The following is a 19,179-nucleotide window of genomic DNA, read 5'->3' as shown; positions in this document are numbered from 1 at the left end:
TGGCCAATTAGAGCAAAAACCACGTTGTCATTGACGGGTGTAAGAAGAAGCGAAGACCATTTTCTCCCCTTGTTTTGGCCTATGAAAGAGAGGAGGCAGGACTTCTCTAGTTCCCCTTTCTCCTCAATGTGGCATACATAGATTATTGTTCTGTTGAGGCTGAGCCTTGGGAAGCCTCACTATTGATGGTAGCAGAAGCAGAAATAGTAGAAACTAAACCTGGGTAGAAATGGTGCACTGATCTGCGTCTCATCAGCTACAGGTTAGACACATTTTATATGGCGGAAAAAGGGCTTTAGCTCCACGTCTCAGCTTTGCAAAAGGTGGCATAGCAATAAGGATAAAACCAGCATTTCTGAGCATGCACAGAACAACCTGTCCTTACCAATAAAACTATTAGTGACAGCAGAAGTTAATTTGAGCTGAGGTTGCCAGGGACTTAACGCAGGAACTTGGATTCAGTTTTGGAACACGTGGCAGAACTGTAACAAAGAATACCTCTGAGCAAGTACAGAGCGCCCCTGCCTTCACTGCTCAGTAGCCTCAGCTTGGCACCCAGGAACATGCTATAAGAAATAAACCAGAAATTGGCAAACATGTTCAGTTCTTGAAAACATTTTCAGTTTGAACTATAGATGTCCATAATGTTTCACATATTTTTTTTATGCTAGGATCACCAGATGCCAAAGAAGAGAAGTGCAGCTGGTCATTTGGGTGGTGGGGTGGAGTAAGAATCTGCACCTGCTGAAAATTCCCTTTTCAATGCAGCTATTAAATGGAAACTCAAATTCAAAACAAATGACCACCAGTAGCACATCCTGTTTATAAATTTATAGATTTAAAAAATTTAAAATTTAAATATTTTATAGATTTAAACATTCAACAGATTTTAAAATGTGAAACGTTTCAGTATAAAACACCAGCTTCAGTTACAAATAAGAGTATGCTAGAATATCACTTATAAGATGGAAAGCAGTTCTGTTCTATTTACCAATTCTGTTTCCCCCCCAGCATCCCTCTGTGTGTGCGTGTGAGAGAGAGAGGTGGGAGGTCTTAGACAAATTCCAGCTACAGGGTGGTGTGGTGGGGCCTCTCTTTGGCCTCCCCATGGACTGATCACTTATTATTGTGACTTCAAAACAATGGCATCCCAGAATGCCCCTTGGATTGGTTTTTGCAGTTTCCCTCTTCCTCCCCCTTAAACTCAGCCTCGGGCCTAAGTTTGAACAAGCCCGAGGCTGTCAGGTAGTCTCAACTAGAGCTTGAATGAATTAGGGGTGAGTTTGTAGTACATTCTCCTAACAATTTTTATTATTTATTTATTTATTTAATAGATTTATATAATTTTGGTTATTTTGTTTTCATTCCATTAAAAAGAAAAGAAAGAATGCTGTTGGATTTAGAGGTTTTGGAAATTCAGCATGCACAGTGTCCGTGTGGTTTAAGATTTAAAGCCCCATCACATCTAGGTCGAAACACGCGGCTCCCGTTCTTCTCTGTCGCCGCTCCGACGTCGCTTCCTGAAAACAGGAAGTAATTAAGCCCATTCAGTCCGGTAGGAGAGAGCAGCAACCGGACTTTCTCTGGGAGTTTTTGCGGCACAACGAAGGCCAGAAAGGGCGCGAGAGGCAGACGCGTCATATGAGCAATCCGTGAGAGCCCAGTAATGAGCGTGCAGTAAAACGCTCAGCGGATGGAGCTTTTAGTTTTTGATCGTTAAAATGCAAGTTTTCTGAAGGACGATGGGAACTGTAGGCCAAAATATCTGGAGGACCACAAGTTGCCCTTCTCTGACATAGATTCTGTTCCTGGCTGCCAGGCTCCTGGATGGTATTGTAGGCTGGGTTTTTCCTGCTGCTGCCACAGGCTGCAGTGGTGCAAGAAGAGACCCTCAGTAATGAGATAAAGACACTCTGCACATGCTCAAATCATTGTTAGCTCGCATTTTCTGAAGGTGGGCCCTGGTTCTGAAAGCAAGTTAACCTTGCTGAGTGACCAAGAAAAGGATCTTGGAGTTGTGGTGGACGGCTTGGTGAAAATGACCACCCAGTGTGCGGCTGCTGTAAAGAAGGCAAACTCTAGGTTAAGCATTATAAGAGAAGGAATTGAGAATAAGACTGCCAGTATCATACTGCCTTTATACAAATCTATGGTGCAACCACACATAGAATGCTGTGTACAGTTCTGGTCACCACACCTAAAAAAAGGTATTGTACAGCTGGAAAAGGTGCAGAAAAAGGCAACTAAAATGATCAAGGGTCTGGAGCACCTCCCGTATGAGGGAAGGTTACAGCTGTTGTGAGCATGGATAAAAGGAGGCTAAGAGGAGACAAGATAGAGGTGTACAAAATTATGCATGGTGTGGAGAATGTGCTGATACACCAGGTGCGCCCCTTCCTAGAGTCGGAAGACCTAAAGACAGTAGTGCACGTGCTGGTAGCTTCGAGGCTCGACTTCTGCAATGCATTCTACATAGGGCTACCTTTGTGCCTAGTCCGGAAACTTCAACTAGTTCAAAATATGGCAGCCAGGCTGATCACCAGTACATCGAGAGGTGAGCATATTACACCGTTTTAAAATCTCTTCACTGGCTGCCAATTAGTTTCCGGGTGTAGTATAAAGTGTTCATTATCACCTTTAAAGCCCTACATAGTATGGGTCCAGGCTACCTGCGGGATCGCCTTCTCCCGTACAATCCGCCCCGCACACTCAGGTCCTTTGGGAAAAATCTACTTCAGCCAACAAAAACAAGGCTGACAACTCTTACCCAGAGGACCTTTTCTTCTGCTGCTCCCAGTTTGTGGAATGGCTTGCTGGGAGAGATTCGTCAACATAACAGTCTGCCGGAATTTAAGAAAACCATAAAGACTGATCTCTTCCGGCAGGCCTACCCAGTTGAATTTTAAGATAGGGTGACCATATGGAAAGGAGGACAGGACTCCTGTATCTTTAACAGTTGTATTGAAAAGGAAATTTCAGCAGGTGACATTTGTATATATGGGGAACCTGGTGAAATTTCCTCTTCATTACAACAGTTAAAGCTGCAGGTGCCCTGCCCTCTTTTAAATCTGGTCACTCTAGTATAGCTCCTGCAGCTTTAACTATTGTGACGAAGAGGGAATTTCACCAGGTTCTCCATATATACAAATGACACCTGCTGAAATTCCCTTTTCTATGCAACTGTTAAAGATACAGGAGCCCTGTCCTCCTTTTCATATGGTTACCCTATTTAAGATGCCCTTTTAATAATGTGCTGCTTTTAATAATGCATTAGTTTTAAATGTTTTAATTAGTTATATGTATTTTATGGTATTTGCATTTGTGTTGTACAGGGGACATCCATCTAACCCACCCACTGTCAACAGGAACCCTGGTTGTCACTCTTTGGCTTCCTATTTCTGATCCTTCTCCCTCAGCTTGTACCCTTCCATTACAATCACGAGCACACGGACACACACAAGCCTTAACATTATTTCTGAATGTGTGCCTCCTTGTTCCTGTATGGCATATTTTGTGAGTTTTGAACCGCATACCTCATTTAAGGGCTACCTCCTCCTGAGATAACAACGTTGTTTTTCTTTCTTCTCCCTGTGTGTCTGATTGGTTTTGTTGTTGTGTTGTTTTAAAGCTACTATTCTATGCAGACCTACTTTGGACTAAGCCCCAGTATCTCAGTGCAAATTATTTTCAAGTCAACAAACATAGGACCCCACACTGTAAGCCATGCAAAGTCACTTGCCCCCTTTATACAATGCTGAGAGTGTGCCTGGCACACACGTGTGATGTAGAGCTTGAGGAAAGCAAAACCTTGAAAAGCATGTCTGTAAAGAATTGCAGAATAGGGGTGTGTGTAAAAACAAGGAATTAGTGAAAAGGTTGAAAATAGTCTCAGAAAAGATTTGTCAACGGATATGTGTGCAGACAAATAATAGTAATAAAAGAGATTTCAGGCCCATTTCCCCATGAAGACGGAGGAGGGTAGACCTAGAGCAGTGGTTCCCAAACTTTTTCAGGTAACGCCCCCTTGGTTCCACAAACTCATGCCCAATGCCCCCTACCCTGCCCTATAAAAATCATTATTCAGAATAGCGGTGTTCAATGACCCACTAAGGAAGATAATAACAATAAAATTCAAAACAGTAACAATTAATTGAATATTTATTCAAAATCCAATTACATTTTTTTAGTTTATTCAATTAAACATAATTGATGAACTTGATCCAGTGATATCATCTTTTCAAAGTCTGATAGTCATTTAGCAAGAATATTAGATATTAGATAGGGTAGAGTACCTCACTAGTCTGTCAATTCTTAATGTGATGGATGGGTGTGATGAAGTGATACCAGTTTCCCAACGTCTGGTTTAAAGTCACTTAACATGAGTCTTAAATCACCGCGTTCAGTAATCTGGAGTCGATTTCTTTGCTTGGAGAGAAGTAGGCAGACCACACTAAAACCACATTCCACCCAATATGATGTTGGAAATGCAACCAGGAGCTTCTGAACCACTCTCCATAGTGCAGGAGAGCGATCAGAAATTTCCTTCTGTAACCAAAACTCCTGGTACGGAAAAGACCACCTCGAGTGCCCCCCTGCCGCCCCCTTGCCTCTTAACGCACCCCTATGCAATCCCGCTGCCCCCAAGGGGGCAGTACTGCCTACTTTGGGAACCACTGATCTAGAGCATCATCAGACGGGGTGGGGTGGGGTGGGGTGGGGTGAATCGTGGAGGAATCGTGTTTCCCTGTCATCGCTTTTCTGTCCCACAATGGGGACGAACAGCTTCCTCTTTCTTCACATGGGGAATTAAGAGGAGGCAAGCAATGAACACGTGGCCCATTCAGTGGGCATTTTTATTGCACTGTTTTTCCTGCACGCAGCAGAAACTGGTGGCAAGTTTCACTTGAATTTTTAAAAAAGGATTTTCCGGGTATTATTTTGTTGTGTAAAATAGAGCAGAAGGAGCAGGAGATGCATGGGAGGTGGACGTCGTCGTCGTCAAAAGGATCTGCAAACATCTGTAAGTGGCCAGTAACACGTGTGCTATAAAACACTCATCTGATGATGCTCCTTGGGTGGCCCAATCCAAAAGAGAACAGGGCTCCTATGACTTTAATTGTTGCAGAGCAACCCCTGCTGAAAGTCCTTCTTCTGCACAAGTATTGCAGGATCCTTGTCCTCTTTTGCACTGGGCCACTCTAGGTGGAACAAACTGGAAGCTAAAATTACTGTATACATGTATATTTAAATATGTAACATTGGTGCTTATTCTCTAATATGGAGAGCAAATATGGTATACTGAACAGAGTGCTAGACTTTCACCAGAGAGTCTCAGGTACAAATCCTCATTCAGCACAAAGCTCATTGGTTGACCTTGGGCCAGTCACCATCTCTCAGCCTAAAACCTACCTAACAGGGTCACTGAGAAGATAAAAGAGGAAACCCATGTGAACTGCTGTCTTAAGCTCTTTGAATGAAGAGTGACATACATATTTGATAGATAAATGTTTTAAATCTTGCAAGCAGAGCATAAAGAGGGACAAACTATGGCACTAAAGTATAAGCTGAAGAACTATTATTATGTCTATGCGTATGAATATTCCTTGTTTGCAATGTATTATGACCCTGATCAAGCCAAAGTTAAGCACTTTGCCCCATTATTCCATTAAGCAAGATTTAAGCAGGCGCTTAACCCTCCCATTTGAAATAAATAGGACTTACAGTACAAGCCTACGTATATTTACTCAGAAGTAAGCCTTCTTGTTCAATGGGGCTTACTTCCTAGATTGTATGCCTAGGATAGCAGCCTTATAGTGCAATTCTATACATGTCTACGCGGATGTAAGTCCTATTGAGTTAAATGATTGGATCATTCCCTGTATCTGTGTGTTTATGCACATACAAATGACAATGAATGTTCAACATTTCTGAATATTAGTATTCACATGAATTTAATTTTGTGAATAGATATATTGAATTTTTGAATACGTATATATTTAGATATATATCTTCCCACTTTACACATGCATATATATACACACACACAAGGGAAAGCTGACTGTAACATTTAGGAGATCATTAAGATTTGCTGGTCTATCACTTGAGCTTTCAGACCTGGACAAAAAAAATATGTGTGGGATTGTCAAAATTTACATTGTGGAAGACGGTGTCATTTAACAAATTCTAGACATTCATTTCACTGTAACATGTAAATCTTAGAAGAAATCAAAATGAATTTGGTTGACGTTGTGACATACCCTGACCTGCAACTTTTCTTTTCTTCTACTTCTCAGATGCACCAGCCCTGGGTTATAGATGGGGGAAAGATAGGAAGCGTGGAGGTTCGTGGGGAGCAGACGGCACCCTGTCAAGACAGATGGCGAACATTAAAGGGCAAAGCAGGAAAACTTATTTGCTGCCGACAAGTGCAGTGCCGCCGGTGCGTTCCCCAGCGGATCCTTCTTGGAGCTCAACCCTGGCTGTTTTCTTTCCTTGCAACAACAACAGCAACAGCTCAGGGTACGAATGTCAAATCTCTCCCAGATGCTCTGCTGTGGCGCTAAGGCCTGGTCATGTTCAACCCTTTGTCCTGTGAGTTTTGTCCTCCTCCTTCCTCTGGGCTTCGTTTCAGAAGAATTCCTAGATGGAAGCTTCCCAACTGGGTTTTGAATGGATACACTGCCTGAGAGAGGGAAGAACAGAGAGGAGGATGCTGGAATTCAGCAGCCTGGAAAATCGTGAGCGGTATGAAGTGTCTGTGTTCTGTGGGGGTGGCGGGGTTGTCCTGCCGCTCCGTCAAGAGCCTCGCTCTGTTCGTCAGGAGCCTCGCTCTGTTCTGCAGTGTGTTGGCTCGGGGAGACAGGCAGCAGCATCTTTGAGCATAAAATGTTAGCTGATGGGCTGCAAGCAGCTCAGACTGCTCCCCCTACACACACACACACACACACACACACACACACTGGTAATCTCTTCACTAGCCTCTGTGTGTGTGTGTGTGTGTGTGTGTGTGTGAAAGAGAGAGAGAGAGTGAAGGAAGGGGGAGGGCTCTGTTTCCATTGGCTGATGCTTGCCTTCCCACCCACATCTCTTCCACATCACCTTGGTGTCTCCCTAAATAAAACCAGCCCTCCTTATCGCAGCGAGGAAATCAAGCGGTAGAGTTGCAATGGATTTTAAATAAACATTTTAACCCCCTGCCAGGCTGCTGGGGAGCACGCAGGAGGCACTTCACCCACTGCCACCCAAACACACACATACACACACACACACACACACACACACACACAGAGCTGCCCTGCTGCTTGCTGCCTCTTTCACCCCATGAGTGAGGGCTGGAGCGCACGAGAAGCTGGCTGCAGGCAGAGGAGGAAAGTGGCACCTTTATGACCAATCCTTTCTCCATGGATTTGAAGGAGAGCACCAGCGACGGAAGTCTGGGGAGCCTCCAGCCCTCCAGCCTCCAGATCTTTGCCAACACCTCGACTCTCCATGGAATCCGCCACATCTTTGTCTATGGACCTATGACTGTCCGGCGGGCCCTATGGGCTCTGGCGTTTGTGGCTTCCCTGGGCCTCCTCCTGGTGGAGAGCTCTGAGCGGGTGGTCTACTACTTCTCCTACCAGCATGTCACCAAGGTGGATGAGGTCGTCGCCCACAGCTTGGTCTTCCCGGCCGTCACCATCTGCAATCTGAACGGGTTCCGCTTCTCCCGCCTGACCACCAATGACCTGTACCACGCCGGGGACCTTCTGGCCTTGCTGGATGTCAACCTGCAGGTCCTTCATCCCCACCTCGCTGACCCGGCAGTTCTGGCTGTGCTGCGAGAGAAGACCAACTTCCAGCACCACCGAGCCAAAGTCTTCAGCATGAGCGAGTTCCTGGGTCGGGTGGGCCATGACATGAAAGAGATGCTGCTGTACTGCAAGTTCCGGGGGCAGGAGTGCAGCCACAAGAACTTCACAGCCGTGAGTACAAAAAGAGCTGGGCTTCCGGGCTTCCTGTCTCAGCGTTGTTGTTGGTGGTGACAATGGGGGTGCCCAAGATGTGGCAAAGGGGTTTCTCTGTGGGACATGTGGGCTGTCTTCTGTTGGTGAAGCAGCTGTCCTGAACTGAAGCATGTGTGTGGTTATCCTTTTGGCAGAAAGGTTTGGAGTGAGACCTGGTGTTGCGGACGTCACCCCATGTGAACGGAGTAAGGCCTGCTGCAACTAAGGCTTCCACCTACTCTGGTGGTTGGCTATTGTGGTTCCCGGCAGTATGGAACTCTACTGTGAGGGATGCAGGGATCTGTGGCTAATGGATGGTGCCTGGCAACAGAACAGTCTTGAATTAATACAGGGCTTTATTCTGGCTGATATGGCTCGTATTGACATACACAGCTACCTTACACTGAGTTAGCCCATTAGTCCATCTAGCCCAGTGCTGTCTATGCTGGTAGCAGTTATCCAAGGTTTCGTGCAGAGGTTCTTCCCAGCCCTCTTATATGAACTTCTTGACCTGGGGATTGAACCTGGGACCTTCTTCATGGAACCAGAGAGGTCCATGACTGATGGGCAGAGTGAAATCTGATTAGGAAGCCTGTCCTGTTTTTGCGGCCTGCTGTAATTCGTTTGGTGTGTGGTGGGCAATGGCTGTTGTGTGGTGGGCAGTGGGATGGCCAACTCTTTTCTTGGGCCGTTCGCACACGTGTTCATCACTGGATGACTGCAGCTCCAAGTACTGACTTGCATGTGGTGTGTGAATGCGCTGCAGCATTCGTGGCCCTACTTATCACGTCATGGCCCTGCTCATCACTGGAGAGCCGGTGTAGTGGTTAGAGTGTTTGATTGAGACTTGGGAGACCTGGGTTTTAGTCCCCACTTGTCTATGAAGCTCACTGGGTGCCTTGGGTCATTCACTGACTCTCAGCCTGACTTACCTCACAGGGTTGTTGTGAGGATGAAACGGAGAGGAGGAGGAGGACCACATAAGCCTCCCCGGGTTCCTTGCAAGAGGGAAAAGGACAGGATATAAATGTAATGAAAAATAAATAAATAAATACAGTGTTTTTAGCTAAGTTGGTTCACACATTCTCCTGTCAAACCACCAGATGCTGTGTGTGCGTGTGTGCGTGTGCGTTTGTGTGTGAGAACCAGCCCTCTGGCCCTGTTCGTATGCCTTCAACAGCAACTGGAAATACAGATATTAATCAGACCAAGGTTTTTCTGGCCTAGAAATAAAGTGATGGAGAGTGACTGGCTCTCCTATCTTTGTGTCCAGTTGCTGTAAAAGACAAAGAGCCAGGGTCAGAAGAACAAGAGGGCAATTTCAGGGGACAGAAGTAGATGGGAGCTTGAGTGAGAATCTGCAGCATGGGTGTCCAGGATGCCCCTCTGCAACAAACTCTCTATATGACCAGTTCCCCCACTCCCCAGACCTGCTTTTGTGCTTTTAGCAGGAGTCTAACGTGGAGAAATTAAGGAGGCGAAGTTTTTGTTGGTGTGGCAGGGCAGGGTGGAAGTAGCATCGCTTACTTCCTTTCTCCATCTCAAACTGTTGTATAAACCACAGAAGCAGGGCCATGGGGGAGATGATAAATATATTTAATGATCAACCCTGTCACCTACTGGCAGGGGCCAGAATGGTTGCACAGAAAGGAACTGGTTTTCTCTGAGGGTGGCTTTGTCCCTGTCACCGCTTACAGCCCCACACCCAAGGGAGGCTTGAGAACAGGGGCGTTGCAGAAAGGCTAACAGTTGGGGCCTTCATTAATAACAATACTTGACATTTATACTTTCAAATGTTGAAAGCACTTCATATACATTAGTTTGTTATAGCCCTTACAACAACCCTGTAAAGTAGGTCAGTTTTATTTCCCCCATGCTACAGGTAGGGGACTGAAAGAGAGAGGCTTAACATGCGAAGATAAGAGAAGCTGTGCTGGAACAGATGAAAGGCCCTCTAGTCCTGCATTCTGTTTACGCAGTGGCCAATCAGATGCCAATGGGAAGACCACAAGTAAGACTTGGGCGCAAGAGCACCGTCCCGGACGCTCGTGTTCTCCAGGAACTGGTATTCAGAGTCCTACTGCCTCTGATAGTGTAGGTAATATATAACCATTATTACTGGTAACCACTGACAGCCTTATCCTCACTTAATTCATCTAATTCCTTTTAAAGCTGTCCAAGTTGATGGCCATCAATATATCTTGTGGCAGTGAATTCCATAGCTTAGCTATGCACCGTTTGAAAAAATACTTCCTTTCGTATTTCCTGGATCGCCCACCATTCAGCTTCAGTGGATGACCCGGGTTCTAGTATTATGAGAAAAGGAGAATAAATTCTCCCCATCTGCTTTCTCTGCACCATTCATAATTTTATTAATTTTATTCACCTTTTTTCTAAGCTAAAATCCCCAAGCATTATAGCCTTTCGTCATAGGGAAGTTGATCAGCTCCTTAATTATTTTGGCATTATTTCCAACACCACAGTTTCCTTTTTGTATAAAGGCGTTATGATATTGTCAGTTTTACTTTAAATTCTTTTCCTAATGATCCCCAACATGAAATTCCTTTTCACAGCACCCTATGCTGGGTCAGTGTTTTCATTGGCTTATTCACCACAATCCCAAGGTTCCTTTCCTGGTCAGTTACCACCATGTCAGACACTAGGGTGACCATATGAAAAGGAGGACAGGGCTCCTGTATCTTTTAACAGTTGTATTGAAAAGGAAATTTCAGCAGGTGACATTTGTATATATGGGGAACCTGGTGAAATTTCCTCTTCATCACAACAGTTAAAGTTGCAGGAGCCCTGCCCTCTTTTAAATCTGGTCACTCTAGTATAGCTCCTGCAGCTTTAACTGCTGTGATGAAGAGGGAATTTTACCAGGTTCCCCATATATACAGATGTCACCTGCTGAAATTCCTTTTCTATGCAACTGTTAAAGATACAGGAGCCCTGTCCTCCTTTTCATAGGGTCACCCTATCAAACACCATCAACATAAATGTGAAATTAGGACATTTTGCCCCAATGTGCATCACTTTATTCTTGCTTATATTGAATGGTGTTTGCCACTGTAATGCATGTTTCTCCCAGCTCTTCTCAATCTCTTTTGGTTTTAACCTCCCTAAATATTTAGTGATGTCAGCAAATTTGGCCACTTCATTGGTCACCCGTAACTCCAATTAATTTATGAACAAGTTAAAAAAACCCAATCCCCATACAGACCCCTCACAATTTAGATCCCTCCATTGCAAGAACTGATGATTTATTCTTACTCTCTGCTTTCTGTTCTTTAATCAGTTACCGATCCATAAGAGGACTCTCCTCTTAAGCACCACTGCTGAAGATATTTTGCTGCATAGAGGGGAGCCCAAATGTCCCCCTCCCTGCAATCAGGACTTTAGAAAGCCTTGCTGACACCCATTTCTGCCTTCATATATTCCCCGTCACTTCAGCCTGGTGCATGGCAGGGCAAGCCCTGTGCTAAAAGGTGCGTAGTAAGCCAGGTCATGGCAGATGTGAGATTCAGATGGGAGACTTCTTGATTTGTAATTCAGAAGTTTAGCCGCTAGACTAGAATCATAGAATAGCAGAGTTGGGAGGGGCCTATAAGGCCATCGAGTCCAACCCCCTGCTCAATGCAGGAATCCACCCTAAAGCATCCCTGACAGATGGTTGTCCAGCTGCCTCTTGAAGGCCTCTAGTGTGGGAGAGCCCACCACCTCCCTAGGGAACTGATTCCATTGTCGTACTGCTCTAACAGTCAGGAAGTTTTTCCTGATGTCCAGCTGGAATCTGGCTTCCTTTAACTTGAACCCGTTGTTAACTTGAGTGTCCTGGGGGGGGATCTACACTACTGCTTTTAAAGCGCTTTAAAAACATTTTGAAACCTGTATATGCAGTGTGTCCTGAGCCCCAACAGTTGTCAAAACTGTTATAAAGCGCTTTAAAGCAGTAGTGTAGATCCCCCCCTACACTCTGGGAGTATCAAGAAGAGATCCTGGCCCTCTTCTGTGTGACAACCTTTTAAGTACTACAGCAGCTCTCTGGTGTCATTGATGTGGTGTTATATATATGTGTGTGTTGTTATAACAGAAGCTTTGTTATAGAGAGATAATATTAAATTTTCTGTGATACTTGGGAATGCATGTCAGGATGAAAAGATCCTCATCATCCTCCAAAATCAGCCCAGAGTAGATTGAGTTAAATCAAAGAGATTTAAAATCATGTTTTATATTACCAAGAAGAAGCGCTAGTTTAAACCATAGATTTCCATCAGGTCTCCAACTTTCTAACTCGTGTATTTCCAGAACAAGCTTGCATACTAATTGGCTGCTATAGTGCTATAACATATGGACAGGATGGAGTGCTATTGCCTTGGAATCAACACTTACAAGACTATCCCACAAGAACTAAATTGCAGTGTGTGGGGTGTGTGTGGGGTGTGGGGTGTGTGTGTGTGTGTGTTGGGGTGGGGGGAGGGATTGCTTTGAACTGACAGGCTAGATAAGCCCTGAGCAACCGTATCAAGGGGCAGGACCTGGGCACTGGAGAGATGGATATGGTGAGTGCTCTGCTTTTCAGTGCTGTGAATATATTTTGTTGATTTGGAAGCCCTGTTGGATTTTTAGAACGAAAACAAATAATTAAAACAGAAATTATGCTTGTCCTTCTACAGGAAAATGTACTGCACCTGATCCGTGGGGTGGGTGGGGTGGGGTGGGGGGTGGGGCAGGTTTTTGCCTGTAACATCTAAATCTCTGCCAATAAATATTTCCACTGAGACGGCATGAGCATGTTTACAAGGAGCTGCAGTGCAACTGGTTTAGGAAGGGCACTTATGTACTTGGCCATATATGGCTTTGACCCGATATGACTACTGCCGCCCACCATAGCTTTCTGTGCAAATTGGTGTTAATGTACTGCAAAAACGAAAACAGATGGGAAGCTGCTTTAATAAGCTGTCTCAATAAGACTCAACTTAATCAGAGGGAGGTTATTTCATAAGAATCGCCTTGCTGGATCAAACCGAGTTCCATTGAGTCTGGTGTTCTTTTTCCTGTGATGCCTCTGTGCTTCTTCATAAGAAGGAGCATGAAACTGATGGCCTTTTTCTAGTTGTCTCCAGCATCTGGTACTCAGAGGTATACTGCTTCTAAATATGGATGTTCTATCCATCTATCTAGCAATCTCAGGTTTCTGAATGCTGGTCCTAAATTCTTACATAGTAATTTTACAGTGTTTGTAGTACATTACAAGAGTAATGTTGCAAGAAGAAAAAGAAAAAAGGAGGTCCCTGTCCCAAGGAACTTACAGTTTTGACAGTGACAGTTGGAGGGACAAGAATGGAAGGCAAGGGTAACAAACATAACCACATTGGTGGAAAATCGTGGCCCATTTCCTCATTTGCCAGGATAATGGGCATGCAGGGGGAGGGGTGGGCGTATGTTTTCAGGCTTTGTGATTGCCCTGTTCACAAGCGTAATCCTGAAACTAGAAATGAGCTGAGCTGGGGGAAGGGGATGGCCTTGAGGGGGCACAATTGTGGGGCAACATTGGCGTGCATGACAAGGGTTTAAAGCCCCCCTTCTCTCTGCACCCTGTTGCTCCCTTAGAAATGATCCCACTTGCATTCACATTATAAGGGAAGTGCAGGGTTGGGAACCTGGGCCACAGCCGGGCTCTGACCTTGTGGCTTCCTGATCTTGCTACAGGTGTCACACTGTCTTCCTGCCGGGCCTCAACCCAGAGCCAGTGTGGTGGAGTGAGCAGAATGCTGAAATTGGAATATGGAGATGTGAGTAGTGAGGTGGAACCCTTGAAGCAAGGCCATTGCGCAGAGCTGGAAAGCAGGGGAGAGGTGATGTATGGTTAGACTGGCCATGTTGAGCCAGAGTCTGTTGGGACCTGGCCATGCTTTCTTTGACAATGTTCTGCTTCTGGGCTAAAACTCTAAATTCTCTCTGTCCTATTATTTTTCATAATGGCGCTAGAAGGCCACGCTAGGGAGTAAGGGAGGCTGGAGCAGGCAAAGGGAACATCAGGATCTGCTCCTGTTGGATTCCCTACCACCATTGGGAGACGACAAGGGAAGCAGGGCCATTCCATCAGACCTGCTGACAGTCTACTTCTTTTTTCCTCTTCTCTCCCCATCCTTTATTCCTTGAGTGTCGAGTCTTTTTAGATTTCCTTTTCTGCTCACTGATTGTAAGCCGCTCCGGGAGCCATTTTTTGGCAGAGGAGCAGGATAAAAATACTATAAATAAGTAAATAAATAAACTCGAAGGTTGCCAGCTGGGGGAGGGGAGGAATTGGACAGCTCTGCTCCTAGGCATTTAACAGCCACTTGATCTTCAAAATTCAGCCAATAAAGCTTTTTGCAGCAGGGAGGAAAGCACCTGCCTGCTAAGTCCTGCGTATCAAGTTGCTGTTAAAGGCAGAGGAAGAGGGGAACATAAAACAGTTGGCAATCCGAACTACAAGCTACACCCATATTTTTTTGTTTAAAAAAATTGATCATGAGATCTAAGCATCTGAGCTTTCATGCATAGAGATGTTGTGGCTCACAGCTCGTCCAGTTCCTCATGGGAGAAGGAGTCATGTGAACTGCAAACTGAGCCATACTCTGCTACAAGAGCTGACATGAAAATTGGCTGGGGCAGACTTATCCTAAGTGGCTATTAAGTAACGGCGAATGCTGATGGAGCGTTGGTGCCATTCCTGTGAATAACAAATGAATTTGTGCCCGTCAAAACAACAAGGATGAATTGCACTTGAATAAACATGAGTGTGGTTTGTTTGCAATTTGCCATTCTCCTGAGCACATTCACATTGTGCACTGCTGACTCCAGGTTTTTGAGGGCGCTTGGGCGAGGCACCCTCAATGGGCCCCCTCCCTCAGAGGGTCTACCTTCACATTGAGACTGTCACCTGCTGCTATTTGTTCTCATCCGCTCATCATTGCTCTCTTTTGCTTGCTTGACAGGCAGAGCAAGTAGACAGTGGCATCTCATGTAGGGCTGTGCACGCACACCCTCCCCGAACCGCTTTGGATCCCAATCCGGAAATTCCAGATTGGGCCCAAACCGGTTTGGATCAATCCAGACCTCCCCTGATCCGCTCCAGAACTGGCTCCGGATCAAGATTGGGAGGTCCGGATCAATATTTGGACGCCATTTTGCGCCCCCTTCCCCACTTACTTGCATCTGCGTTGTCCGCTGCAGCCATGGTCCGTGCGGTGGCTTTGACTGCCACCCAGGCCTAAGGCCAGAAATCGAAGCCGCCGCAAGGACCATGGCGGACGATGGAGCCAAGTAACCCCCCCCCTTCCCCTTTACCTGGCTCTGCCGCCGTCGCTGCACGGAGTGCGGCGGCAGTGGACAGGGAGACATTTAAGCTCCCCTTCCCACTTACCTGGCTCCGAAGCTTCGGAATGGTCCAAACCGCTTCAGGATGATCCGGACCTCCCCCGTTCCGCTCTGGAACCGGGCTTTGGAGGTCTGGATTGGCCCACTCCGCTTTGGATTTGGGGATCCGTAACGGAGCAGAGCACACCCCTAATCTCATGCTCCTCCTTCTCATCACCACTGCTGTCTGGGTCAGACTAAGAGGCAAATGAAGAAGTAGGTTGCAATGGTGAAGAAGTGGAGCAACTCCAGGGGACTCCTGTCAGTGGGCCCCTGGGAAGTGGCCAATCATATCTAGTCTTGACGCCAGCCCTGAAATTGATTCGCCTTGCATGTTATGACAGTTCCTGGGTTATTTAACCCAGGAATTGTTGGGGCCCAGTGGGAGTGGGCAAGCATGCTCTTTGCTTATGCTCTCAGTCAACAACCCAGGAATGCTCTGTTCCTGGGTTGTTATTGTGATGTCCAAACCCAGAATTCTGGAATGTTTAGGGGTTAAACAACCCAGAGTTTAACTCAACAACAAACCGTGGGTGATTGTTGGGTAAACTCTGGGTTGTTTAATCTGTAAACAACCTAGAGTTCTGGGTTTGGATGTCAGAACAACACCTCAGGATTGGGGCATTCCTGGGTTGTCGATTGAAAGCAGAAGCAATGAAAGCTGAAGAGGCAGTGTGCTTGTTCACTGCTGCTTGGGCCCCTGGTCACAGTTTGTTCCTGCTACTTTACCCAGAGGCAGTGCTTGGAAAGTCATCAAGCGCAGTGTCCACTAGGAAGTTCTCATGCACAAACCAGATTCAGAGTTAAATGATGCACTACTTTGTTCTTGCAGTAAGGCTTGCACATCCCACTTCTTACGCCCCAAGTGTGCCATGGAGTCACTATGGGCACAGGTGGGCGGAACACTTTTTAAAAACCCTCCTATGCCTGTGAAAAATCTGCTTCTTAACTAACCTTAGACTTCAGTTTTAAACACACTTCCTATGGTGTAAGCCCTACTGAGCACAGTGCAACTTACTTCTGACTAGGATTACTTCTGCATAGGATCGTGGTGCGATATTGGGACCAAATAAACTTATAATACGTTACTTAAAATATGAGACGTATTTGACAATGAACAGTTTAATTTAAAAGATATATCCAGGATTGTTATAGGATTTATGGGTCCAATTACACACTGGACATATCTGGGTCTGTAATAAACCCCAATGTCAATTCCTATGGAGTCTGAGCGACCCCAGTATCTTACTAATGCATTTTTTCTTTCAATTCAAAAGTACCTGAAGATGCATATGTGTGTGGTGCATCAACATCAAATAGCTAATGGGAGTATTCATTATGTGAGGGTAATTTAGGGTCTAAATACTTTGGATATACTGTGTTTAATTTTTCTTATTCACTTTAATGGAGGCTAGAGAGCTTTGGCTATTGGGTGGTATAAAAATGCAATAAATAAATAAATAAATTGCACCAATGACCTTTTAGTGAAACTCAATGATAATCAACACGATAAAGAGCCTTGTGGCACCTTAAAGACTAACAAATTTATTTATTTATTTATTGCATTTCTATACCGCCCAGTCGCCGAAGCTCTCTGGGCGGTTCTTATGTATTCTGGCATAAGTGTTCAGGGACACTGTCCACTGCAGCAGATGCACGAAGTGTTAACCTCAAATTGGCAGATCTATATACACATGCTGGGGGCGGGGGTTGGAGATGTAAACTGTGTTGTCAGAGGGAACTGAAATGCAAAAAAAATACAGATATTGATGATTATCTTAACTGTTGCTATTCACAATTATTATTATTATTATTATTATTATTATTATTATTATTATTTTATTCCTGGCAGTGGTTCTGTCCTTGAAGGTGAGAAAAAGCTCCATTCCACAAGCACGCTCATTACTGGGCACTCACTGAGTTTGCTCAGGTCCCTCACATGACGTCTTCTGCCTCCCGTGCGCCTTCCACCCCTTCTGGCCTTCCTTTTGTGACAAAAAAAATGCCAATAAGCCTCCAAAGGAAGCCAAGGGCTGTGCTCAGAGAAGTGGGATGAGCATAACAATATTTTTATCCTTTTAGGTTCAATTATTATCTCAAATGTATAGGAAGATAAAATTTGGGATAATAAAGACCCTCCCTGTTATTATGTGTTGTTGTGAATTGCCCAGAGAGCTTTGGCTATTGGGTGGTATAGAAATGTAATAAATAAATAAATAAATAAATATGGCATCTACTTGTTTGGTGCAAACCACAACACAACCATAGCCCCAGGGGCTTATTTAATCCAGGGCTGCGGAACCTTTTTTTTTGTTGAGGGCCACAATCCCATGAGATGGGGTGGTAATCTGTCCGGGACTGCATGCTAGCTGTTGGTGAGGCTGAAGCCAGTGGTGGGCAGGGCCAGAGCCAAAAGTGGGTGAGGCCAAGTCTTCTCTCTCTCTGCCTCTGTCAGTGAGAAGGACAGGTTGCTCTTGCCAGAAGTCTGAACTGATTGCTTAGAGAGGGCTTTTGAAATTAGGCTGAGGGTTGCATCTGGTCCTAAACTGCAGCTTGCCTACCCTGGGTTTAATTCATTTCCCACTTATCTTCCGTGACCCTAGGCGGCATACATAGAGTCTAGACAATGACCAGACCCAGACCTGGTTAGGTAACTGCATCATGTGCCTTCAGACGATGAACATATTGAACATATTTCCTCCACACTCAATAGAAACAGATGCTATGAATGAGTCCTTCTGTTATGCATCTTGTGCATGCACTATAAAACTAGAGTGGCATAATTGCACCCATGAACCAAGAAATCCTTTGTTCAAACCTTGTCTTAACCATGGATTAGATGTGTTGTTAATGATAATAGTTATAGTCACCTAACTTAAGGAGCTGCTGTAGGAATTACAGAGATAATGTATGTGAAGCACTTGGAAAATGATATTGATATTGTCACTTCGTGACATAGGCAAAGTGTTCTTTCCCTGCACAGTAACAGCTGAGGATTCATATATAGGGAGAACTTGGCCAAACGTTCTGGTGCTGTTCAGATGGGGGAAGAATAGATTAGGGGGGCTGTCTATAGGTGGGGAAAGCCATGCAGTGGCTGCAGATTTGTGCTGCATCTGTTATATGACACAACCGCAGCTTCATAGCCACCGTGGGACTTTCCCACAAAACTGCGTAAGAGTTGCCCTGACTTTTTCAATGGGAATGAGGTCAGTACAGCTTTTCTGCCATCTGATGTCGTTCTGGGGCCAATCTGGGTGCTTTACCTGATGGAAGGCGACCAGCAATTGGTCACCTTCCACCAGGAAGAGGGCAGGGGAGGTAGCTCCAGAACCTGGAAGGCCGCCGGAAACCCTGCACTCCCTCCTCCGTGTAGGGATTACCCGATGCCACCGCAGGAGAGGAAAACCGCAGGGTTTCTGAGGGAGCCTTTTACCTCTGTCTTGGGGCAAGCAGTTCAGATGCCCAGTATGGGCGCTATGCAACTGTTCATCCTGCTTATTGTGCAGAGGCTTCTACTCACATTCAAGCAAACATGAGTAGACCCCCTCTTCAGACCTTCCTGCTCAACGTGGGAAGATCAAGGACAGAGGGGATGGGGACTCTGGGGGTGGGCTTGAGTGTGTGAGATGCCTGCATCCTCTCCCCACTTTTAGCTTTCGCATGAACAGGCTTTACCCCTACATAGGGCTAAGGGCTGTTCCTTTGCTTGTCTCATTAGGAGAGAAGGGAGTCTGAAAAGCCCTTTGCCCATGTTGTGGCTTACACACAATTCACCAAGTGGAGAGCC

General features: G+C 45.5%; 2 protein-coding genes across 3 annotated transcripts in view; one reads left to right on the top strand and one right to left on the bottom strand.

The window, feature by feature from the left end:
* The window catches only part of STAT3 (signal transducer and activator of transcription 3), a 284,749-nt gene that overhangs the window by 198,541 nt on the left and 67,029 nt on the right, over nucleotides 1-19,179 (bottom strand). The gene's annotated exons all lie outside the window — the stretch shown is intronic.
* Nucleotides 7,139-19,179, top strand: part of LOC134407024 (acid-sensing ion channel 2) — a 486,045-nt gene continuing 474,004 nt past the window's right edge. For both annotated transcript variants that reach the window (XM_063138760.1, XM_063138762.1), the window contains exon 1: nucleotides 7,139-7,964. In XM_063138760.1, coding sequence (XP_062994830.1) covers nucleotides 7,383-7,964 — 582 coding nt within the window. In that variant the 5' untranslated portion in view covers nucleotides 7,139-7,382. The remainder of the gene's footprint in view (nucleotides 7,965-19,179) is intronic.

The sequence above is a fragment of the Elgaria multicarinata genome, chromosome 11 (assembly GCF_023053635.1).
Source record: "Elgaria multicarinata webbii isolate HBS135686 ecotype San Diego chromosome 11, rElgMul1.1.pri, whole genome shotgun sequence".
Classification (NCBI taxonomy): domain Eukaryota; kingdom Metazoa; phylum Chordata; class Lepidosauria; order Squamata; family Anguidae; genus Elgaria; species Elgaria multicarinata.
The sequence above is the reverse complement of the archived record's forward strand: the minus strand, read 5'-3'. Positions and strand labels throughout refer to the sequence as shown.